At 39.3% G+C, this 26,155-nt stretch overlaps 1 protein-coding gene across 2 annotated transcripts; it reads right to left on the reverse strand.

Annotated features, from left to right (window-relative positions):
- Positions 1 to 416: 416 nt before the first annotated feature.
- Positions 417 to 26,011, reverse strand: bcl2l1 (BCL2 like 1). 2 transcript variants are annotated; one of them, XM_081387107.1, is made up of 3 exons: positions 25,452 to 26,011; positions 22,501 to 23,181; positions 417 to 1,656 (listed from the first exon to the last, which is right to left on the reverse strand). In XM_081387107.1, exons 2-3 carry the CDS (start codon positions 23,050 to 23,052, stop codon positions 1,513 to 1,515), a joined length of 696 nt encoding a protein of 231 aa, XP_081243233.1. In that variant the 5' UTR covers positions 23,053 to 23,181; positions 25,452 to 26,011; the 3' UTR covers positions 417 to 1,512. The 2 variants fall into 2 exon arrangements, with proteins under 2 accessions (XP_081243233.1, XP_081243234.1); XM_081387108.1 differs by lacking the exon at positions 25,452 to 26,011 and adding an exon at positions 24,576 to 24,965.
- Positions 26,012 to 26,155: the final 144 nt, after the last annotated feature.

The following is a 26,155-nucleotide window of genomic DNA, read 5'->3' on the forward strand; positions in this document are numbered from 1 at the left end:
AGTCAAATACTATATTTTTTGTTTGTTTTTCCACGGCAGCACCATGATGTTATCTGACCCAATATATGTCTATCAGCCAGGGTTCAAAACATTGTGGACCATTACACAGTAAGACCCAACTCAACAAATCTATGAATGCTCTAATATCTGTGGAAATAACATTTACACTGGGAAATGTGAATGCTAAAAGACCAGAATTGAGATTAGCATTTTAGCTTGGCTCTGTACATTTAAATGTGCTGCAAGTGTCAAACTAACTTTTGCTTTACTGAAAAAGCCACTGCATATATCATTTCATACCTCAGATTCCAAATAAAACAAAAACTCAATGACTATTAGCTTGTTACAAATGCTAGGCCAGTATTCCCAGAACTGGTTGCATCCTCATTCCAAAGACCATACAAGACACCAAGCACTCTTGTGGCAATATGGTTTAATCTAATTACTTTCAGCTTAAAAGTGTTACATTTTCTGTGTATAAAACACAGTTAAGTGTATTCACGGATACAACAAGAGTTATCTACGCACTCCGTGTATCCGTGTCTCTTCTAGCTCTAGTTACAACAATCTCAAAGTTATAAAGAGTTATACGTGATACCACATCTGAAGCTGAAACTTAGGTTTAATAAGGTTTAATAAATCAAACGGCACCAAACATACATAACTTTTTCTCAAACTGTTGGCCGTCTCATAACTGTTGGTCCCTCACACAATTTAGATGCTTTAAAGGATTTCAAACCTGCCCATGCAGGTAGTCACACAGTTAACGCTCATCAAATCCACATGTGAAAAGAAACAGAACAATAATGGGAAAACAACAACATAAAAACACTCACAGACATATTTTATCTGTTCTCCACATTTTTCTATAATGGAGAGAGATTGCAGAGGAAGCAGGCGCTCAAGTGTAGTGAGATGCCTCTGCTCTCGAGATAATATCTGGCACTCCAGACAGGAATAACGCTCCTCAGAAATGTCAGTGCTGATTTACCGGCTGAATACTTCAAATTCAGTTCAGATTCAACTTCTTTATCATTCGGTTAACTCAAGAATTACAAATGAGCTTAAATTAGATTTAAAGATAAAATTTTTGTATCCTTGTCAGTTTTGCAAGTCTCTTTGAAAATGAGAGAATAATAAGGATACTTAAAAGATTAATGATAGAGATGAAAAAAAAAAAAGAAATTACAGACAAACTTTTTTCTCTTGACTGTTTTAGTCATTTTTCTCATTTCGTTGAACATGGTGTAAGGATACGTGGCTTTGCCTTTTCCAAGTCAGCTAAAACCAAAGCACCCTCATGCAGTCTGGGTCATGTGACGTGACGTGACATCACAGATGCACTCCACTCAGTCAACAGTACACGGTGGGACGGGGGATGTAAACATGACATTTCTTGGCAATAAAAGGGAAACAAATAAATCCAAAACAAGTATTTTTGAAGTTCCTTCATTTCAGCTGGAGGTCTAAATGAAGCAGTAGGTGTATTTGGATCTTCAGTAATTCTGATCCTCACAGGCGTTTCTGTGCAATGAGTGACCCGACCACGACACCTGTGAGCAAGGTCATTCCCGCCAGCAACCACTTCTTGAAGCTTTCTTGTGACTTTCTGCTCTCTGCTGCTGCATCTTTTCCAAAGATCTCCGCGAATCGCTCCTGCACAAAACACACAGAGAATATAATCAGATTTGTTTCTACAACAGCGAATCTATGCAAATATCCACACATGTACTCTATTATGTTATTAATGACTGAAATTGGCAGAATATTTAGATTTTGGGGTAAAATCTAATTGACTTCCGCTTCTGAGAAATCCGGAAATGTGAAAAAGGTCAATTGTCACTAGATATTCATAAATCAGAGGAAAATATTACCATGATCAACCACCCAATAATTACACTTCAGATACTAACTGACAAGCTCATTCCAGCCAACCACTGAACTCCTTCAAGTGTCCCTTCCCATCAGGCCTTTCATTAATCCCACCCTTCCTGTGACAAGTTTGTGTGTGCAATAATGTGTTCATGCAATGACCACCAGGGGGCGAGATTTACCATGCCTGTTTCTAGGACTTCACTAACCTCATTTCTCTATTCTGTAGCAACCCCAATTTTATTTGAAAAGCTGAGAGGGGATTTCAGGTTTTATAACATAACCCGTTTCCTCAGGGAACACACACAAAAGTAGAGCTCACCAACTGCACATGGAGGCTGAAATAACTCAACCAGAGCACTGCAGTAAAAAGCAAATATGACTCATAAACATGCATGAGTTCATACCACCCCGACAATTTCTGAGGACAGAAATGTTTTTTTCTTCTCTGCAGTTTTTCAATTGGATCTTCAGTGTAGATTCAGGATCAATACGATTTGTTTCTCTGACATTTTTGTCAGCGGTATAACAGCAATGCAGTGATCAAGCCAAAAATAATTCAGTGTATGCAGTCGATTACAACACACACACACACACACACACACACACACACACACACACACACACACACACACACACACACACACACACACACACACACACACACACACACACACACACACACACACACACACACACACACACACACACACACACACACACACACACACACACACACACACACACACACCCCTCAGACGCCCACCCCTGTTTTCCACTCAAGAAGACTGATGTCATCCTCCAGTCTTTCCCTTTGCCCTAGTTATCTACACAAGCTTGAAAATATGGGAAGAAGAATGTGGAGGACTGGGTAAAACCATCCGACACTTAACACGTGCACTGTGGCAACATTTATCAGTCACAACAGAACTGGGTTTCTCTTTACAGTGAAACAAAACTGAATGTCATAGCATGTAGCAGGATGAAGTTGTATGACAATTTATTTAATTTGGTATTTAGTATTTTAAGCATATATTTTTTAGCCTTTTTAGTGCATTATATATATATATATAAAAACTTTGTATATTTATACATTTAAAGGCTAACATAATTATAGGAATTAAGATTTAGGCCTACTTAAAAAAATACCCATATGTGTTGCACAGCAGTTTAGTTGTGTTGAGAACATGTTTACCACTAGGCCACAGCTCCAATACTTTGTGACCACTTTTCTGCATATTAATACTCATCCGTGCTAGCTAGCTACAAAAGCAATATGTCATGTTTCATATGAATTGAGAAGGATTGCTAAAGCTGAAACATTACACATATAAAAAAGGAGCAGCTAGGAGAGGTCAAATGGGTGTCTGTCAGAAGGACAATGCAGGAGGAGTTGTCAAATTTGTTGACAGGTACATTGTTTTAACTGACAAAGAGGATGAAAGGGAGATTAATAAGAAGGAAGTAATAGACAGTGTCAAATAGGCTTGTTTTGGATATGAAATGTGTGACATTGTAGTCAAAGTGATGTCAGTCACATAGTGTGCACAGGAACAAGATCAATTTCATAGGAAATGATATCGTAAGTGTGAAGGAGGGGTGATGGGAGTGGCAGAAGCTGATAACAGACATGCAGTTCCAGAGCAGAGGGGTTATCACAACCAGTGACGCAGCACATGACATCACAAGTCAAGACTGTAACTCACTTTCACTTACGGTTAACACAGATACCTAAAAACCACCTCAAAAACACCGTATGCTCAAATCTATGATATACAACAACAAAAATAATAATAATATTTGATTATAATTATTAATATAGTTAACTACTCATGGCCCGAGTGCTTAGAAAAGTAATACTTCTCAACAAATCACACAATTGGATGTATGATTCCTATCAGTAGCATAAACAGTGCGGAACGAGTGTCAAGCAACCCCTCCAATAGGATAGTGATGCGCGAATTGAGCAAACACCACATAAAACACACACACACACACACACACAATCCAACACAGTACTGTACATCCTACAGAGAGTTCAATATCCTACTAGAACAATTAACCATAAAAGCAAACTACCGTTTCACCGCACAGTGACTTGAGTAAATATAATTTCTATCATGCACTTCCTCAGGCACACCTTTGTCAACCTTGGGTAGTTTAAACATGACCCATGCCGACCTGATCATGAATGATGAACAGAAGGCGTGCTACAGTCAATACAATCAGACGGCAGAGGAATTTGCATCATACTTTAACAGGTACATGAGTAACCCCTGCAGGAATGCTAACAGTATGACTTGGCAGCAGAGCCAAGCCTAATGCACACATGTTAGAGAGTATCAGTGTGAGAAACTGCGAGAACAAGGTAGGAACAATGTACACTGGTATGACAAGAATGTGGCTCTTTGATTACAGTCCAAATCATAAATCTAAGACATGTTAAGGCAAGCTTGTTGGCAGTAAGATTATGGTGCAACGCATAGCCTAGGCTAAAACACTGTAGGCTATGTGCAATCATGTACAAGCACAGGCTATACGTGATGGGCGAATCCAGGAGGGGCACATATGGAGGTGTGTCTTAACCTTTTGAGCAGACATCTTTCATGCTGGAGTGAGTAAGCAAAATATCTGTCATGCATAATAAGCTTTAACTAATCATCAGATGAAATATCACAGGGCTTTGTCTAAATATCCAAGAATAAGCAATAGTGATGCTTGCTTTAGAAAACTACTAATAAGCCTGTGTTCCAATTAGATATTGCATGAGTAAGCATTAAGCAATTAAATGTATCTCTATCATGTTCAAACTAATTCCATAATCATCTTTGTATTGTCCTAATCACTGAACAACAGGCAACAACAATTTGTCAGTTTCTTAGTTTCTATTTCACCAGGCAGCAGGGTTATTTCTGATGCTTCCATCAAAAGTGAAGTTCAGATCTTCCCAATGTTTAACATTATTATTATTATATTAAAAGGATTGTTCACCCAAAATTAAAATTATGTCATCAGTTTCTTATCCTCATGTCATTCCAAACACGTAAGACTTTTTCAGTTTTGAAACACAAATGAATATATTTTTAATGAAACCTGAGAGATTTCTGTCCCTTAATTGAAAATCCATTCACCCAAAACTTTGACACACCAAAAAGTTAATAAAATAGATCATACAAGAAATTCACATGAATCAAGCTGTTTAATCCATTTTCTGAAAAGACTTACATGACATACATGGCTTAATCTGCTAATAATTTGGATTAGATTCATATGGATTTATTTAAGTTTTGGTTGCATGGGCTTCCAACGGAGGGACAGAAATCTCTCAGGATTCATTAAAAATATCTTAGTTTCTCAAAAATGGATGAAAATCTTATGGGTTTGGAACAACATGAGAATGACTAACTGAATTTTCATTTTTGGGTGAACAATGTAGGGGCTTATTAATCCCATCCCCACCAAGCCAGGTACAGCACATGCCCTAACATGTCTCTAACAACTCTGTAATATGCCTGACCATCATGACAGCATTTATGACTCATTATGACTCATTATGAGTTCATTAACTAATGTGACTCTTTGTATATCTTGCAACTACACCTTAAAAGATCCACTCCAAAACTCACACTGATTCACTATAGGTGTGACTGAGTGAAAAGCATTTGTACACAAACACAATCTGTCAAGAAAACCTGACTTGTACTGGCTCCAAACAGTGCTGAGGTTGTGCGAATGCTCCCAAGAGACACCGGCTGCTAGGCAGCGGGGACTGCCAGGCGTTTTCCACAACCCTATCTAAACAAAGAGCACATACAAACCTGGCCCTACAGGACAGAGTGAAACCAGGTGCAAGGTGCCTACGTTTGTTAGTTAGCATAGGCTAAAATCCAAATAGAGGCCAAGAAAGGGGCTGATTCTGAACTTAAAAGGAGCACGGTGGGTGAAGGAGTTACTGGAGGGGTATAAAAGCTGGCACAGATGAACAGAGGCGGACCACAGAAACACAAATTCATCCTTACCACTGTTACTACAGTTATAATACAGACTACTGAGCTACTCTGTTGACAGTGTATTACATCAAGTACATCCAACCTCATCCTGTTAAAGATGGGCAATTTGTATGTGTGAGAGAGAGTAGTGTGTGTGTGTTTGGGAAGTTATGAGAGGATCGTACAGAGAGTTCAGTTTGGTTCGGTTGAGTCAGAGCACTGGGTTTCTCCACTGTTACACCATCCTGACCCCTTAACCCTCACCATGGCATTTGTGAAACCAGTGACTTGCTTTCCAGAATAGCTTGTCCGGTTTTTAGCCAGATGATTGATGATACACACACTTAGAACAACACGTTTTATTCAAAACAGAGCATGGTGTGTATGTACAGGAGCTAGTTTCTTATCAATACTTATGTTTTAGCCTTTTCTCACTTGGTTGACCAATGAGTCTCATTTGAGAAACAATGAGAGCAACATATTGTACATAAAATGCCCATGCAAGCCTCTATGCTGGATGTTCTGAATGGTTGCTTATTGACGCAAGTCTCATTATAGCAAGTACCCAGGAAGCTATAATCTATGTAGGTAATAGCAGCTGTACTTGTAATACACCTATTTCAGTGAATTACCGAAATCTCCAAAAATGTCAAGCTACTTTTAAAATGTGTGTCAAATCTGACAACAATGGTATCATAAATGCATCTTTTAAATCACACTAAAAAACTATTTTGCAGGCTAGTCCAGTTAATAAGAATGAACAAGTAAATAAACTCCAGTAAATTATAGAGTAAATCCAAAACACCATTGACTGAAAGGTGTGACTTAGCCGTTATAAAAAGCAGTGGTTTTCAAAGCGGGGTCTGCGGACCCCCGAGGGTCCTGTTGCCAGGAGGTCTGTGAAATACGATTTATATTCCAAAATGACTTATATAATGCATTTAACATCAAATAAGCAAAGCGTAGACACTTAAAAGTAGGCACTTCAAGGTTTCTATAGATATATTTTCTTGTCTGTGTGACAAGTAGGCAGTAATCTCTGCTGAGGTTTGGTTAATTTGTTATGTGCTTCAGAAAGAAGTTCACAGAGACGGAAAGCGCATTTTGTTGGTTTTCTTTATTTTACAAAAGTACAACGGTTTGCTGTTATTTTGAAGGTGCACAAATAAAAATACATTCTTTACCATTTTGAATGATGCCTTACTCTTATCTGAAGGAGTATTTTAAGATGTTTGCACTGATATAAGCCAAGCGATCGCACTGGCGCCTCATGCGTACACCCAACATATCAGTTCTCCTCACATCGCTAACTTAACATGACATCGCAGCCTCTTATGAGACAACTAAACAGAATAGTTACTCGGTTACTCTATTTAATTTGTCTGTTGTACAGTATGTAGGCTGTGTCGGTCAGCGGGAGCATGCTGTGGTGTTTTTTCAAACACTTTTTTTTTGTGTATTTGAAGGAAGCTACAGTATTTTGAGTGGATATTGGGAGACGAGAGAAGTACAAAGCCTTCTTTACATAATAAATTTAGCTACCCAAATGTTACACTGCGACTACACATTCATGAAAACGCTTCATGCCGAATGAGAGGTACGCGAGCAGTTTCAGTTTCACTTTCACTTAAAAAAAGTTTGTTAAATGCCAAGTTATAGCTTGGCATTTAAAATAAATGGTGTTTACCACTATAAACACATGCAATGTCGGTGTCATTCATACTGGAAGCCAGAAAGTTTACTTCGTGCAGAAAGAAACACCAGCACAGAGAAGAACAATTACAGACAGACCGGAAGGGCAGGATTTCCTAACAAATCGCTGAGGAATGCTGAACACCCTCATTCCTGTGTGGAAATCAGCTGATTTGAAACGTGCTTTAGAGGAGGGGGGGGGAAATGAATTCCAACTGTGTGGCGTCAAGAACTGGCCTTGCTGTTTCTCACTCAATCTCTGCTGAGTCATTCAGACTTCAAGCTGAAACCAGAAATGTCCAGTCCTTGATTAAAGGGATGGTGGAGAGAGTGAGAAAGAAAGAAAAAAGAAAAGACAAACAAAAACAACAAAAAAAGGACAGAAGCAAGACAAACCCAGTTAAACCATCACAAGGCATGTAACAGTCACGGTGAATTTGAAAATTACACAAATGTTGCAAAACAAACCGGATGTCAATTTTTTTGGAAGGTGAAATCACGTTGCAACATTTTTCAGTGCAAAGAAAGAAACAACAAGAGGGTCAAAGACTGTATTTGCCACAGTTACTTTATCTCTGAGTCTGATCAAATTGATGGTCATCATCTCTTTGGTTCATGATGACAATGTGATCTCACTTACCCTAAGGGGCTGTTTACACCTGGCCACTTCATGCGTTTTCTCAGATCGGATAGCCATCCGATCGTGAAAAGACCAGGTGTAAATGCCCTCCGAAACGCATTCGAGACGGATTTGAATCCAATCGCTCACACCACTTCAGGAGGTGGTCTGGGCCGCATTCCAGACAAAACTGGACAAGTGTAAATGCATCTGGTTGTTGAAACCACATATGTAAATTGTACTCCTCCCAAAAATGCTAAAAAAATAAACGTATGAGAGCGTTTTATAGGTTATATGTAATGTTATAGCCAGATATGACGACGCTACTGGAACACGCATCACCGCAGATGAGAAGCTGAGCATCTATTCATTAAGCCAACGTGCAAACTATGGCAAATCAAAGTGAAAGTAAGTTGTAACACTTAACACACAATCATCATCATTAAAAGTAAATACTTAAAAAATGAAATGATCTTACCAGGGCTGTTGCCGCTCTCTCTTATTGCGGTCTTTGATTTTGAAATTTTAGCTGATGATCAATAAAATGCAGCTCATATCTGTTGCTTTCGGTGACGGGCACTCCATTAAATCTGCATATATAGCGCGGGAATTGAAGATAGGATTTAAATCCGTTTCGCAAAAACACATTTATGTGACCAGGTGTAAATAGAATCGTTTTGATAAATCAGATAGCTATCCGATCTGAGAAATGCATGAAGTGGCCAGGTGTAAACAGCCCCTAAGAGGGAGGCAGATGCTTCACAGCAAATGGGATTTCTGATGTCAGCCTGGTATTTACCATTTAAATGTCAATGACATCAGCCCACACCTACAGGCCAGGCAAACATTTATTCTAGACAGTCTCTCACCTTTTATAGAGAGCTGTCTCTCTCTGGTTTATGAGATGTGGTTTTAGTGGTTCACAGTTAAGAGTAGCACATTCTGCATCCTCTCCTTAATGGTCCCTTAAATCTCAATAAAATGATTGAAAGACAGTCAACCTTGTTCAGGCCACTCAGGCCTCGTATCCTGGGTTAAGATATATATATTTTTTTTTTGCACTTGAAATTTTGAAAGGATGTTAGCACTGCTTTTCACCTGTTGAATTTTGAATTATCTGAATTATCCTGAATTGTGTTGCCTAATGTATAATGTCAGGGCTCCAGACTGCGACCAAATGGTCGCATTTTGCGACCAAAATTTGAGAGTGTGCGACTGAATTTTACACCCAGTCGCACATGTGCGACCAGTAATTTATTTTTTTATTTTTTCACGTTAAACGTGGAAGGGGGGCGTCTATGAATCTGGAATGTGTGGCAGGCCAATGAGTGTGAGAAGAATAGGGAATGGCCACTGTAACTGGCTAATGTGTGGAGGAGGAGGGTCCTAGAGATAATCGAGCGCGCGTAAACGTCCGTGGGAAGGAGACGGAGACAAATATCAATGTCACGGACAGACACAGTCGGATGATGATGATTCAGAGTCAGAGGTTTGTAAGGTGATAAAGGCCTGAACCCACTATTTTCGCAAAGACTGGCTACGAGAATTCAGCAGGTTGAGGTACTGTAAGTAGATGAACTCCATGAGCTGCGAATGTTGCAGTCGCTACCCCAGAACTGCGGGGAAAACGAAGTTTGCAGACAGTGCAGGCACTTCGCGGTTTAAACACTCAATCTCAGCCTCAAGCATAGAGTATGCCGTGACATGTTAATAAATAAAAACAAAATGAAAGTGGAAAAAGACTGCGCTACTCATTCTGCTTCACAGACCGTTTAATAGTTTGAACCAATAATAGACAGCGCAGAGCTCCTCTCGCCAGTCGCGGGCCGATCGCGCAAAACAGTTACATCGTGGAGAGCCAGTGAAGAAATCCATTGAGTTTGCGACAGAATTAATAACATTGCTGCGAGATCCAGTGAGAAACATTCAGATTTGACGCAGAATTCTCTGTTATAAACCATATCAGATCAAACAGCGCTGACGTGGAAACCAGGAGAAACATGTGCAATGAGCGAACAAGTTATAGAAGGCTTTAGGTCCACAGATCAGCAACATTCACCTTGGATTTATTGTAGTAACACTAACTGTAACTATGGTATACTGTGGTTATAACAGTAGCCTACACATATTTTTCCAGCACTTCAAAACTATATTATCATATTTAAATGTTATTTTTAATGTGTTGACCAAAACATTTTTTGTTCATCCTTTAAAGGTGCATTGCGCAACATTTCATGTTAAAAATACCAGTTTTTCAAACCCATACATGCTTAAACAATTGCCTGATGGGCTGAATGAGCCCTTCTCTGATCACTGCGATTGCCTCTATAATCCTGTACAGTAAAATAAATAAGAGGGATTTGGGTCGGAATTTGAGACTGGGTGTGACGTCATGCGCGTTCAGTTGCAGTGTTGCAGTTTCGCTTGTCGCCAGATGGGGCATAATTATGCAAAAACTCAGAGACTTGCGCAATGCACCTTTAAATATTGTACCTATTTATAAAACTAAAAGTTTCAAGAAGTAGGAAAACTCACACTTATTTAAAAAAAAAAAGATAAAGATTAAATTACTAATTACTACTATACGCTTACTGGCTATTTTCACTCCCTAATATCTATTTTGTCACTCATTTTGCTTTTGAATTAATATTAAGACATTATGAATGATAATAATTAAAGTTAACTTTATCTATACACCTCAAATTAAGCTAAGTGCTTTGTCATCCCACAGTGCTACCAAATACTTTCTGTAGAACTTAGTGCTGCTGCCCTCAAATGATAGACTGGAGCCCTGTGAACTTAAAATAAAACTGCACATTGTCATTTCTGTACGTTAAGGCTATTTATTATTAAAGCATTTATCAGTAATACAGTTATTTTGGGGGAGAATGTGAATAATTGCATTGCAAGGTGATTTAAGGTGTGCCCCTAAATTTTCTGCTTGCGCTCCTAAAATTTTAAGTCAGGGGCTACAGCGCTCCTAATAAAAAAAGTTAGTCTGGAGCCCTGAATGTGAAACAAGGAATGCAATGCTAAATGTTGAGTTGTTTACTGACAGACAACCAAATATGAACTGCCTCAGCCTGCCACATTCATTTTTAAGTTCAAACAACCCCAAGAATATTACAACCCCACAAATATTAAATACAAATATTATAAAACAAATAAATAATTATTTTCATGTTATGGTTAATATTAAAATTCTATACTATTTTGTCTGAATATATATATATATATATATATATATATATATATATATATATATATATATATATATATATATATATATATATATATATATATATATATATATATATAAAGAATGATTATAAACAAAAATCAATTGCTTTAAATGCTACAAGTGAATTTAGGCATCATATTCTAAATGTAGGCTACAGTATGGAAAATGGTTATTCAGTTCCTAACAATTACATTTAACAGTGGTCTTAGATGACAGTTAATGTTTATGTTGACAGTAAATGATAGATGACATATGTAAATGATTGGTGATTTTAGATAAAAGACAGTAAAAGCCAACCCAAATGAAATATCCAATATTGACCAATAAACAAATAAATAGATAAAAATACCAACTATAGTCTGGCAAAACAGAAGGAAATCAATGGAAAGGTTCTCTAACTGTTCACCATTTGTTAATTAATCCAAATACAGGAACCAGCACCCTTGATGAAAACCAAATATCAGTTTCCCAAGCACAGAAAGTACATTCACCTTAAAACCACAGCAACACTGGCCTGGACAGATGATGTTTCATGCAACTCTATTGCTTCATTCACATTAACCGTACTAACTGTTCTTAGCATGTACAGACTTTATTATCTATTCTCCTACATCCAATTTTCCTAATTACATCAGTCTTTGTCCAGAAACATTAGCGTTTCATTATGTAATAATTTAGTGTGAGGACACCTGATACATTAAACTGGTTTAAAACCCTGCGCCTGAAATTTTGCTGACAATTAGAGCAGCAAAACAGACTCCACTAAACCCTCAGCCCAAATTAAATTTAGATCACAGAACATCCAATCAGATCACAGCATGTAAAGTAATTTGAGCAATACACCTCCCCGTTTTATTTTAGGTCATATATCTGGAGGATCTGCCTGTGGCAGGTGTCCTTTGTACCCGCCTGGCAATGTGGCCATGTTTGTGCGTACCGTAAATGAATTAAAGAGAAGATTAATGAGTCAGGAGAGTGGGGCTCAGACTCCAATCTGTTCCGTATCTCATCGGGGAGACATCAGCTCCCATTCTGTCAAGCAAATCCCACTGAGCTGGGACACACACAGACCACATACGTCCACATACATACAGACCAAAGCATTCACGCATGTTCTTGGACACACGTGCAGCCAGATTTACCCGTCTCTGACCTAAACCGGCGCTTACAGGCAGACACGGCCTCTGGGGATATTTGTCAGGAAACAGACTGTAAGACTTATGCATATTGGATGGCACACCAGCCTGAAACAGAGCATGCAAGTACATGAATGGTGTGGTGCCAAGATATAGTCATGATTTTCAAATCACAAACGCTGCACCATCTTGGTCAATTCCATTTGTTGGATGATTTCCTTAAAAAGTAAACACTGTGGTAGTGTTAATTTCGTAAACAAAATGCATGACGAAAAATGGTCGTTAATGACCTTTTTCCCCCCATGACTAAGATGAGACGATGACGAGACGACACCAATGTCATTGAATTTTGACTATATCATTTGAGTATATCAACATGCAAGATCGTTGACGAAAAAAGACGAGACTGAAATGTTGTTATCTTTCATGCTTTCAATCTTTCATGTAGTTATCTTTCATTACTTTTATGCTTGCGGTTACCAGATGTCAAGATTTTAAATCCCCAAATCAGAACTTTTCTGTTTTATTTCATATTTGCATTCTGGCAGCCATGTGCATTTGCTCTCTACACTGCAGAAGTGATGATCAGAAAACACAGACAAAAATAAATAGGCTGGAGTTTAGCGATCTCCATTGAGATATTTTGCTTAAATGAAAGTATCATTCTCTGTTCTGTCACGAGGCGCTCGGGCTGTTTGCTGCAACAAAATCTGCGATCCAACCTTCTCAATGATGAACTGTAATAAATCCAAACATGGATCTCGACTATTGTTTGTGATTGTGGTTGAATAATTGCACTTGATTATGTAACCTTTGTGTGACAATACAAGTATTTTTTGCTGTTGTTTCAAAGGTAGGGTAGGCAAAGCCACGCCTCCTTCAAAACTTATGAACGCACACAGCAGAGTCTGCACGTATCATTGCATTCGGACTGAATTCAATGATTGGACAAAAATGATTTGGTCTTGAGACTGGCAGACGAAAGGAGAGTTTGTTAAAATTGTCCTGTTAAAAATTGTCATTATTTTTGCAATTCCATTTGGTGATGTTAATGGAGCAGAATAGATACATTTCTGCAAAATCTTAGGTGGTGAACAAGGTGGAACCTAGAAAAAAAACAACATGACTGATGGCAATCAGAGATGATATCAACACACTTTCAGTAACTTTGAATCCCTGTGACTCCATCGTCATGGCCGTTATTCACAACTGTGCCTAATCCTACTGATGATGATAATCTGATCTCAACTAGAAGCTATATAAGAATGAGAAAAAGCTGAATAGAAAGAGAGAGGCTTTACTGAAGACAGAGAGAAAGAGATGGACAGAATATAAAACAGAGGATAAATAAATGAGAGAGCGAGAAAGTGAGAGCGAGAGCGAGAGAGGGAGGGGGGGGAATTGCTCATGACCTGATTTTCCAGCATAAGCCAGTTCAGTCAGAGCAGAGCAACAGTCATGCTATGTCCAGAACGGCACAGGCGAGAAGATGATCTGAGCTCTAGCTCCCCCAACTCCTAATCTGCTATCAGCCTGGCGTCACACACTCAGACTGAGCTTTCATTCTGAGTTCTCTTTCAGTCCTACCTGAGACATCTCTGAAGCACTGTGGTGATCTCATTACTCAAATGACTCCATCTATTCATGACTTCATCTCAAAACTACAGACATGCTAATACAAACTCAAGTGTAATCATACTATACTGACTGATGTCGGTTAATTGATTTTAATCAATCTTCAATTTGTTGTAATATCGATTTTTAAATCTGCCGTTTTCAGTTGACGCGTGAACAAAACATCACTTGTAACTTTTAATATTAAACAAATGTCTTAGCTTTCAAATTCTGTCAATTTTATCACAAAATTCAAACAATTAATGTTGTTTTGCCGCTCTTTTAATGCGACGTGACAGATCGCTGTAGCCACCACAGTTCAAGCAGCAGCACCGAGTGCGATTTGAATTTATACATGTATATTTATTATATCTAGTGCTGATATCTAGTGCTCAATTCAGACTCTGTTAATTTTAACCTTTAATATTATATGTATCAACTGACAGGGTTCCCTGTATAGTTTACAGCATTAAGAGATCAAAGATTGAGATCTCTTGAAAAATGTAAATGTACTGTACCTGACATATCTAAATGAATTGAAATCGAATCAAGAGCTTGTGAATTGAGATTGAACTGATTTGTGAAATCTGTCAATAACAAGACCTATTATTTTGCGTGATTTCCACTAAAGACATCATTTTCAAATATGGCATGCTGAATGACTGAATAAATATTTTATGTAAGCAATAAGCATATGACTTTAATAACAAATTAAAATTTCTTCCATCCACATATATTTCTGAGTCGTCGTCCTCTTCCTCCTTAAATAGTCTACTATATGATTCACACATTTGGACCCTGCGCTCTGTCTAGCTAGAGGCTGTTCAGAGCAGTACATTATGAGCTAAAGTGGAGGGGCAGACGATTCGACCCATTACAAAAACATACAACACAGTTGCTTTTTAAAAGTCATAATTCTGTCAGATGAACAAGGAGCTTAATGTGGTCCACTGCTCAGTGGAATGGCGACAGAGCCACTAAAAGGTTGGCCGTTATTTGTGTTATTAGAGGCTAATTGCAGTGCGGTTCGATGATGCTGGCTAATCTTGGCTAAAGTGCATTAGGAGAACCGGGCTTAAAAGGTGCAGGTCGCTCTTCCACACGATTGACCAACACACAGAGAAGTGTGTGTTGTTAAGATTTTTAATTAGCTAAGAGGAGCTGCAGTTAAGAAGCTAATTCCACTGGAATTGAACACATGTAAATAAACACTGGCAGTGTCACAAAAACATAAAAGAACAAGAATGTGGGGGAAACTTTGCTAAAAATACACTAGGTGTATTCACAAACACTTAGGTGAGAGAAAAACTAGTGACAAGACCGATAATTGGCTCAAATGTGCTTTAGTTGTGCACATGCACTTATGCATTTTCATGAATTTAAACAGACAGTTTACCCAAAAATGAAAATCCCGTCATTTACTCACTCTTATTGTTTCAAACTATCTTTCTTTACTCCATGGAGCAAAAGAAGAACATTTTTGAAAAATGTTGATGCTTCTTTTTTCCATACAATTGTTTGGAGTTCATGTCCTTTTATGTTTCACAGAAGTCAAATGTTTGGAAACAATTAATTTGGTGAACAACCTCTTTAAAATCTCTAAAGATTTGACATAATTTTGCCTCTACTATTAGCTACATGGCCAAAACAATCCTTCCCTCTCCCTCTCCAAACATTCCGTATGGGATGCTCCATCTCCCCCCGTGACCCTGGCAGAATGGAACAGCCCAACCTTCCTTGAAGGTGAGGCCAGAACCCCCCACCCTCTCCCCCTGCCTGTGACATAAGAGGAGTGCACTACCATAGCATAAGTCCTTTTCTCATTCTCTCTCCTCCCTCTTTTTCTCTTTTGCTGGTGACAAGGCTTCTGGAACAGACTGAATCCCACCATCTGTTTACTGCCATTTTCACTCAGTCAGCCACACATAAAACCAAGCACACACATAAAGACATGTGCATGTTCTGCAAAAATGGAATTGCCCTGTGAAATATAATAAGAAAACATTTCAAATGCTGGTGACGCATAAATCTGAACCAAAAGGTCAGGGGTGAACTACAACCTTGAAGATAGCAACATGAGGCGCCACTGACAAAAGCAGCAAATACCACAAACATTATCTTAAAGCACTAACTGACTAGGGTATAAATGATGTCTCTTAGTGTCTATAGAGGACAACATCAAATCTGGATAACAGTCTCCACTGCTGTTATCACTGTGTGTTTACAGCCAAGCTCCTCACCTGGCCTCTGCAGGCGTGCATGTGTGTGTGTGTTCACCCGCAACTCCATTGTTTAAGATAATCACATGCTCAGCGTGTGCTATACCTTCAAATAATTGCACAAATGAGAGGCACATGCGTGTAAACATGCATGAAATGGAAAAATAATGCACATATTGCATTTTAGATGTGATGTGTTTGATCACAAACTCAGACACAATTGACCAAGGAGCACAAAAGCAGATGTATAGTCTGACATGCGACAGACACAGGCGCAGAGTGGGTGGTGCTGATGTATCGAAGCTTGACGAATGATTGCGGGAGGCGTGCCACAAACACGCATGGTCTTTGCGCCTGCCAAATCAATAGAGATGACCAGTAAGGTGGAGGGATGATGGACGGACGGATGGACGAAGAACGAACGAGACCGAATAAAGGGGTGAACGGGGACACTATCCGCGGTGACGCTGGCATGTTGTTGCATGTCTGATCTGCAACACGTCCGACCACGTGAGACCGAGGGAAAGGCGGGGGAGAGCGACCAAAAGAAAGAAAGAAACAGAGAATCGAAAGAAAGGAAGGACACAAGCTGGAGGCGGGAGAAAAAGTAAAAGTGATGGAGGATGGGGAGTAAGGGGTGGTCCCGTGGGTGTTCCTTGTGCAAACATGATAGACAATGGGACGAGGGTGTGTGTGTACGGTGTGAGCATGTTTGTATTTGCACGCGTATACGTTTGATGAAACCCCCGGTAATAGCTCTACGTCACACAAAGACTTCTGTTGTGGTGACAGTGATTAAAACGTGATAAAGGCGGACCATTGTTTATCAGCATGCATGAGCGCTTTACTGCTAAGTGTGTGTGTGTGAAGTTTGTGATTAATGATTCGTTGTGTTTGGAAGTCACTGTTATAGTTAGGTGCAGATTGATAGTGAAGGAACCTTTGCTGGACGCTAATGAGGGTTTCTGAGGGACTACTGCAACACACACACACACACACACACACACACTAAAACAGCAATAATGAACAAAGCAGGTGTAATAAGATTGAAAAGGTATGGACCCCCCTCCCCCTCCCCCGCTGTATCGTTATTTTGCCCTCAACTCTCATCGACTACAAATAATTTATCCTGTACTAGGCTAGCCTATCTGAACAAAGGCAGTTACCCTGAGCACATTCACATATAATTCAAGCCTAATTGGTAATATCCCCACCCCCTCAGGCAAAGGACTCCACTAGTGGCAACTAGACTAGACTCATTTACGTCAGTCAATCCTCTTTCCACGTCCCTCTGTAGAATAGGACTTTTTTTTTTTTTTAAATATCAGAACCGAATGACTTGCCAATGCATTCTTCTCCAGATGCAGACAGAACTCTGCACTAAAATACTCTCCCTACACTATTTATTCAGAGGTACCACAACAACGCTTCTGAATGTATGACACGAAACAGATAGTGTGACAAATTTAGAGCGATTACAGAACAAATGACAGGTTAATTTTAGTGAATCAATAGCATACAGTGCGCAACTAATCCAATTCCTTGATTTATGGAGTTGACTCTAATGCAGTGTTTTATTAAATATTTTGAATTAGCTTTTATTTTATTTATTTTAAATTTTAGTTTAAGTTTTTAATTATTTTGTTTGTGCTTTTGTCATTTATTACTTTGTTTTTATTTAGCTTTAATTCATTTTTACTTCAGTTTTAGTAATTTTAGATCTTCAACTTATTTAATTTCAGTCAGTTGCCAAGGAAACATTTGTGATTTTTATTTATTTATTTAATTTAAGTCTAAGTTTTTCCATTTAATATTTGTTTAATTTCAATTAATGAAAAGGATTTTTAAATTGTTTTAGTTAATAACACTACTGCTCCGAGTCTGTTCTTTTTAGTAAATTAAACACATACAGCTTTTAACTAACTGTGAGACTTCAGTGTAGTTACCAACTGGTTATACACAACATGTATTTAGATACACATTTTGTTTTTGGTTAGTAGTATAAGGAACAGGAATAGAAACTGAACTCTTCAGAATTCTCATCTATATGCCTCCATGTCCTTTCTGTATATGTCAACTTTACTCAGTTTATTCCCAATCACAATTTTCTGTCCAACGATCTTTACCACCACTCACCAAACCATCATGGTGAACATACAGAAGGAAATAGACCTGGTGCGGCCACACCTCTGGGCGTTATTACAGTATATGAGCAGATCTCCCCAAAGCAGGAGAGAGACCCAGTAATAACACAGCCTGACATGTAGTTACTGCCATACACCTGCATCATACAGCTGCCAGACACTGCGAAACTCTGCGTAGGCAAAGAGAATGAGATCAAAAGGTGGTTGAAAATGTGCCTGCATGTGGGAGGGGAGAAACACACGCACAAAAAAAAATCCTGAATATGCGAGAAATGTTTGAGTGAGAACTAAACTTGAAATGGGCATTCCCAGCTTCTTCCCGCACCGAGGGGATGTCCTACCACATAGGACGGCACCGATGGTACCCTTTGGGTTTCGTGAGAGCTGCTATCTCACTACAAAGCAGAAACTGAGATGAATAAATAGCATAAGAACCCACCGCCACCGCAACGCTTCGATGTGTGGTAAATGCTCACTAGAGAGAGAGTCTATTCTGTTCGAGCGTGAAATCGAGCGTGCATGTGTACTTATGCGTGCCCCCCACCGCCACAGCACACAGATGAACTACATTGGCCTGATTGAGACCGAGCATCCGCAAGACAACCGAACTGAAATTGATGCCGAATGCAACCGAGATGAAGAGGGTTGAGTGGGAGTCTGCAGAAAGGCGGCCTACATTCATGTAACACGTGCACGTCTGCCTTTTGTATGACACGCAGACCTCATTTTCCTTCCCATTGAGGAAGTGACATAAAGAGAACGCTTTTACAATTTCTGCTCAAGATGAACCAAAACTGCAGCTGGGTGCAAAACCTCAGGATGTGAAACCTCAAAACTTCATTCATTAACCCACTGTAGTGCCATTCAAAATCAACTCTCGAACTCAGCATAATAAATCGCACGACACTTCCCTCGTCCTAAACAGTCCACAGGGTGGCGTCTAAAATGGCATAGATGCAAAGATCTTCTTAAAGCTACACTGTGTAATTTTTTAAGTCGATTCTTAGCAAAAAACACTTTGTTCTTTCAAAATGGTATGTGCTCATTAATGTGTAATTACTTCTACCAACTAATCAAGTATTCTCATAAGCGTAGAATCTGCCATTTAGAATACATACGAGCGAGTCGCTCGAATGGCGGCAGCCATGTTGCGCCTCCATCTTGAAAATACATTAGCCAAAGAGGGACATACCTGGAAATTCAAGCTTCGCCTTTCGCGTTTTGACGAATGCGAGGGGGAGATTACTCGCGACTAGGGCTGTCACTTTACGTTCGAAAATCGATTGCACAATCGATTGGACCAACCAACGCAAGTTTCGAAAACGAAAATAGGGAATCTTTTCTCTGAGCGCGTCCAGCTCTTCACGATACGCCCGCAGCGAATGCACGTCATACAGCAACTGCAGGCTCTGACAAACACGCATAACAGCAAATTATCTTTCTGCATAATGCGTCTCTTTTTACTACAAAACTGTGAATTCTGCCGGTATGCAGACAGTCTCATACATACAGATACAGATTCAGGCTACGCGTCTACAATCGCCTACGTAGGCGAAATTTGTTTGACATTTCTAATCGTAAACACAGCCATGTTGAAGACTGAGGTAATGTTTTTCATTTATGCTATGGCAGTCCACTCTGCTTATTGTTTTTCGAGAATATTGCACTCCTGTTTGTCACTGTGTACGAAACTTTACGCCAATAAATCATCAGAAATATTGCAGACTTGTGCGCGTCTCAAGCGCCCTCTTTACGTTCGTCCTAATGCCTGTTCGTTGTCCGTGGATTTGCCCATATTTTGCGTTTAAAATGGAAACGTCTTTAGACATGGAAAATCGATTTTACAATCGATTCAATGAACACTTATGTCTCAAAAATCGAACAGGATTTTTTCACAAAAGTGACAGCCCTACTCGCGACTGCCGGCAGATTTGAAAAAATACGACCACCGTAGTGGTTAAAACGCCCTCGGAATGGGAGGGGCTAGAAAGTAAAATTCAGTTCACCGCTAGATGGGAGAAAATCCTACACAGTGTAGCTTTAAAGTTTCTAGCCGGGCAGTATTAATCTCATTAACATAACAAAAAAAAGTCATTTATTTTGAGAACGCAGGTAAAACAAAAATGTGCATCATGACAATAATTAAACTATTTTAATTAATACATACTGCTGAGTGCTGACAAAAATATGCAAGATAGTAACAATCACTGATCTATAGATCAGTGGTAACAATGCATTCATGTTTTTAAAAAAGAAAAATCTAGGTTAACAACAACAAAGTTTTCAAATGTTGTTGTAAAATTTTTAGATTAATAAATAAAATGTCTGAATATTTGGTTTATTTATGCACTGGCAACTAAAATGTTATTTTTGTAGACAAAAATTAGATGACCTGTTAGTCCATAAAATTGAATGAAATATTAACTGAATTTTATTTGTCAGAAGTTGTCAGTTACTTTAGAAGTTAAAAAACGTACAAATAAAAAAGATAAAATGGACTGAAGACTGTTTATCCGACCAATGGCAGAGCTCAGAAAACATGTTTAAAACTCTTTTTAATTGCTCAATCTTTAAGGACTGTTTGTTGTGTTTCATAATGTTCTCATTCCTGTGATCACATGATGAGAGATTCAAGATCCAAATTTAGATAATGACGTGTTGACTTATGTTTTCTACACAGTTCCAGATTTTTTTGTGCAATCAAGACATCACAAGATAGCAAAGATGAATGTCAAGGGAAGAAAAAAAAAATTTCACGTCGCAGACAAAACAAGATTTTGTAAAATGACACATTGGCAAATGAAAATAAGCGTCTAAAGTAGAATAAACAACATTGACAAAACCAACCTGCCAATCAGAGAGTCTGTTCTCTGCACCATCCAATAAACCAGCTGTGTTAAAAAAATGACCTTTACAATCCACTTCCACATCTCCCCCCCCCAACCAGCCAATCACATCACAGCCCTGATCACAAAGAGAAAAGGCTGACTTGGCCAGGACCTCTCCATTACCTGCCACTCATCCAGCATACATAAAGAAGAGAACCAGCACAAAGGGTTTTCACATGACTTTACTCATTCCTGCCTTTCATCTACTGGACAGCTGACCGACGGGGAAAAAACATGGAGAGAAAAGTGAAAACAATAAAAAGACAAAAAATATGAAAGGAAAACAAAAACAATGACCTATCAGTGCATCCCCCTCCATTCTCAACCATATCTCTCATCTCCCACACGCTCTTGACTCTTGACTTCTTGACTCTTATTTTGGGAAATAAGACTACGGAGATCAATAATCAGCTGACCAGTGGTTGTGGCTCTGCTACCTTATCTCCCATTCCTTTCCCCTCCGCAGAGTTAGAGCATCCCCACCCAGGCCCAAGAGAAGGCAGGCGCTAAAAACAGCCCCCGTCTGGACCCAAGGGAAGCAGCTGATTTGGCAATGCAAAACGCACTCTTTCATCAATAACATCCACATTTCCTGGACTATTAAAGTCTTTTAAAAGTATTTGAATCACAAATGGCTACAGAAGTCTTGAAGTGATACCCCAATATTAATCATATCTCTTCGCAAGACTTAATTTATGCTGCTTTATTCATATAGATTCATTTTATGATGCTTTTATGACCTTCTTGGAGCTGGACTTTAAGCAGAGGGACAGAAATCTTGGTTTCATTAAAAATATTTGAATTTGTGTTGTGTTGCGAAGATTACCCAAAGTCTTGCGTTTGGACAGAATTTTCATTTTTGGGTGTAAAGTTGAGTCCGTTAAAGAGACTTTTTTACATCAAGGTTGGCTAAGGGAGGTTTAAATCCAATTAACAGATAGGCTATCTTCTGATCAAACCGGATAAGTTGAGGCATAAATCATTTGAGACCAATCATAAACCTAAACAGGTTAACAAAGGCTGTTTGTGATTAAACTGAAGAAAGCTAACAAGGCAGGAGAGAAATGAAAGTCATTTTCCACTCACCCATCCTCCTTGGCTCTGGATCCAGGGCTGAATGTGGTTGTCCAGGTAGACGGTCATCCATTCTGCAATGCGTCCCACTAGTGGGCTCATCTCCTTCTCCACACACTCGACGCACAGAGCCCCTCCGAAGGCAAAGAGTCCCACGATGCGGCCCCAGTTGACGCCGTCGCGGAACACCTCATCCATCACGCTCTCGAAGCTCTGGTATGCTGTGGCGGGTGTGATGTGGAGCTGTGAGGAGAGGTCGTTGAACGCTCGGGAATAACGCAGCTCAAACTCGTTGGCAGAATCACGGAGCGCCTCCTTCACCGCGTCCAGACCCCCAGTCCCGTTTGTCTGATGCTGTGGGGATGAAGCAGGGGATCGAGGTGGGGTTCTGTTCATGGAGCCGTTAACAAGGGTCGTCGTTCCTGCCGCCCCCTCACCATTCTCTTCAGCCCCATCAGTCCGATTTGTGTCTTCTGTAAGTCCAATGTGGTTGCAGGGGTAGTTCCTCTGTGAGAGTTTATATTTAATAAAAAATACCACCAGTTCTCGGTTATAGTAAGACATAATTCACGTCGTTGCTTGTCGCTCTCCGATGTCTGGATATCCACTTGCTTGTTCTTAGAACAAAGTGCACACCCTTGCGTCCTTCTCAGGCTTCTGCCGACGCTCAGGGATGGTGCAATGGCTCATACCCTGTTGTAAGACAACAGTGCAATGAATTGATCCGTAAATACGCAATCATTTTCACAAACAGCAAGAGGAGGGGGTAAGGGTGAAACTTTGGAAGAGGTTAAGGGGCATTGAAGATAAACAGCTTTTTTTGACCTCTAAAACCCTCTTACTAAATGGAGAAGCTTGATCAAAGGAACAGATGGCAGCGCCTCATCACCTGCCTCCTATGAAAAACATGGACAATTTCCCCTCTCTCCTTGTCCAAGACGAGGCTAAATGTACACTGACCTTGACATGAGTGAATTTTAAACAGCAGGGGCAAGAACAGCCAGCGTGGCTGGAATTATGATTCCCTCATTTAAACAAATCTATAACGGATCGTAATTGCGGTGCCAGAAGAACCAGCCAGGAGTCACAGACAAAAGATAACCAAGTGATTCATGGCATTTTTCATTAGGAACTCCTTTTAAAATGTTCTGACAACTCATGTCTAACCTATGTATTTGATAGAATAGACTCATAAATGTTTTATTATAGATCAAATCTATACAGCAATCTTTTACAATTATAATTTCTGATCAAAGAGGGTTTTTTATTATTAAATAAACAGATTAAGTGACTAATTTCTGCTGATTTCGTATTTTTGACTACATCACGAGCGCGGGGTGTTCACGCGCAGCATTATCTGATCCCTGGTTGGGAAGAGCGCGAGAGTTCTCAGGAAACACTGGATCAGCCAAACACGTGCTGACAACAACGAGGCTTCGAGCACAACACATGGCCGCTTCAAAAGCTCTGTCCGTCGCGGGAAAATGACTAATAATAATAATATATATATACACATACACACATTATATAAATTCGCATATTTTGGTACTTAACAATAAATTACTCATTCTCAGTCAGAATGTGACGCACACTGTCATTATCTAAGAACCACAACCTTTGTTTCACGTTTATATTACATGTATGTGTAATATTATGTATATTCAGTGATGTTGTAGCACTCATGGACTGATCAGCGCACACTTCCAGAAGTGAATTCATTAATATTCTATTTCTAATAAATAATAAGGCTACACGCACTGTTTACAAACACAATGTCAAAAACACATTCCTACATACAGCACACCCGCAACAGCAAGCGTGTATCTTCTTGACGAACACAAAGCTATTCAGTGTTTTATGCGAGTAATCTCGAGACACAACACTTAAAAAACAGAATAGTCTAATACAGTAGTGGATAATATAGTACAGATCTGCATTTACTGAACCAAAGTTTGTATCGACCAACTAGTTAGAAATTAACAGAAACAAAGTCTAACGTTAGCATTATCTACTTTATCTTACGTTATCGTGCTTATTGACAATGTTTACGATACTGACAACACAGAGTAAAAGAGCATTCAGCTTACCATCCATAACACAATCTGCTTACTGTTCTCGTAGGTTAAGCCAACCAAGCAAACAACTCTTGAGAGTCTGTGTAAATGTTAGCGACAATATCAAACGGCGGTAGATCAAAAGTAATACTGTATGTGAGGAAAAAATGAGCAAGTGCTGGATATTTCTCTTTAAAAACAGACCTCCCCTCTCTGTGATAGGATATGATCACCTATTCATGACGCTCGCGCTGCCTACCAGCCATTACGTAATAATAAACCTCCATTCTACTAGGGCCCATTACATAGGCCGATCGGAAACAACCAGTCAGTTCTGTTGGGCAAGCAACCGCAACACGTATCAGTTTCAGAGAAGTGATCGCACACAATCACTCCAGCACGAGAACACGCACATAAAAGGACAAAATCCAGAATGATAAGCCAAACATTGCCGCCAATCAGAGGCAGAGCGCGAGAGCTTTCCAAACCTCGCACTGTCTATACAACGCTGGATGTAGATTATTTCATAATTTCTACATTTTATCGGTCATACGATTTGCATAAATGACTTTACGCATGTAAATAAAATTAAACACCCCTTCATGTTTTATTTACGAATGAATGCAATACATGTACTGCATTTCTGCACGCATTACAATCACAAAAACACTAGCAAGAGAGCAAATTAATATCAAGCCCTATTTGATGTAGGGTTCTTTCTAGCCAAGAATGCATTTCCTGTAAAATAAAAGCCAACTACGTCAATCTTTCCTCCCTTCGGCTAGTTAGCCGTGTAGCTAGCGTCATGGAACATGGACAGGCTGTACAGGGAAACACGGAATCATTTGGGAAGCTCCTATAAAGATAAAGCTCCAATTTCAAAACGCATCACAGACCTTTGGTACTTACTCGGATATTTGGAAAGGCAAATTCGTGATTTCCCGCATGATCGATGTCGGCGTGTTTCTCCTCGATCAGAGTGCAGTCGGTGTAGAGAGAGCCGCTGTCAGCAGCAGCAGCGCTCAGTTCAGTTCCGCCCCTTCACGGCTCTGCTCTTTAAACCAAGGGCCTATTCATTTTTTTTTTACAGCAGCTACATATGATGTGGTTTATGGACAATTTTACTCACTCACTCACTCACTCACTCATTGCAAAGTCCGTTAATTAAAGCTTAAAATCATTCAAAAAGCAACACTCTTTTCGACATGTTTCAAATTGTTGAGACGCGCCATTCAGCGTAACTGCTACTAAACACTGAAGACTAAATCTTAACGAACTTTAACACATAAATTACTGATATAAAGTCCTCCCTAATAATTTTCTTAATCTAACTACAGGTATTTTGATATACATACTTAACTGCGTTGTGAATGTAAATGTTATAAGGCTCGCGCTCACTAAACAAAGAGTGGCAGAATTACTATGGTAACCTTTGTTACCCCAAAACGCTCGTTATGCCTCTAACTGTCACAGCGACATCATGTGGCGTATTCAAATGAGTGCAAATAGTCTCTTTACTAATCACACTTATCCTTCCTTTATTGGAAATGATGTTTTTTGCCGGGATATAAAGCTGTAAAGATATAAATGTTTTTTAAAAAAATCAATCTTCA

Source organism: Scardinius erythrophthalmus, assembly GCF_964197995.2.
Source record: "Scardinius erythrophthalmus genome assembly, chromosome: 15".
NCBI lineage: Eukaryota > Metazoa > Chordata > Actinopteri > Cypriniformes > Leuciscidae > Scardinius > Scardinius erythrophthalmus.

Excerpts from the sequence above, each read along its gene's own strand:
- bcl2l1 (XM_081387107.1), bottom strand. The coding sequence starts at position 23,052 with ATGTCTTACTATAACCGAGAACTGGTGGTATTTTTTATTAAATATAAA. Across the intron at positions 1,657-22,500 it reads TCCAGAGCCAAGGAGGATGG|GAGCGATTCGCGGAGATCTT; the intron begins GTGAGTGGAAAA and ends TGTTTTGTGCAG.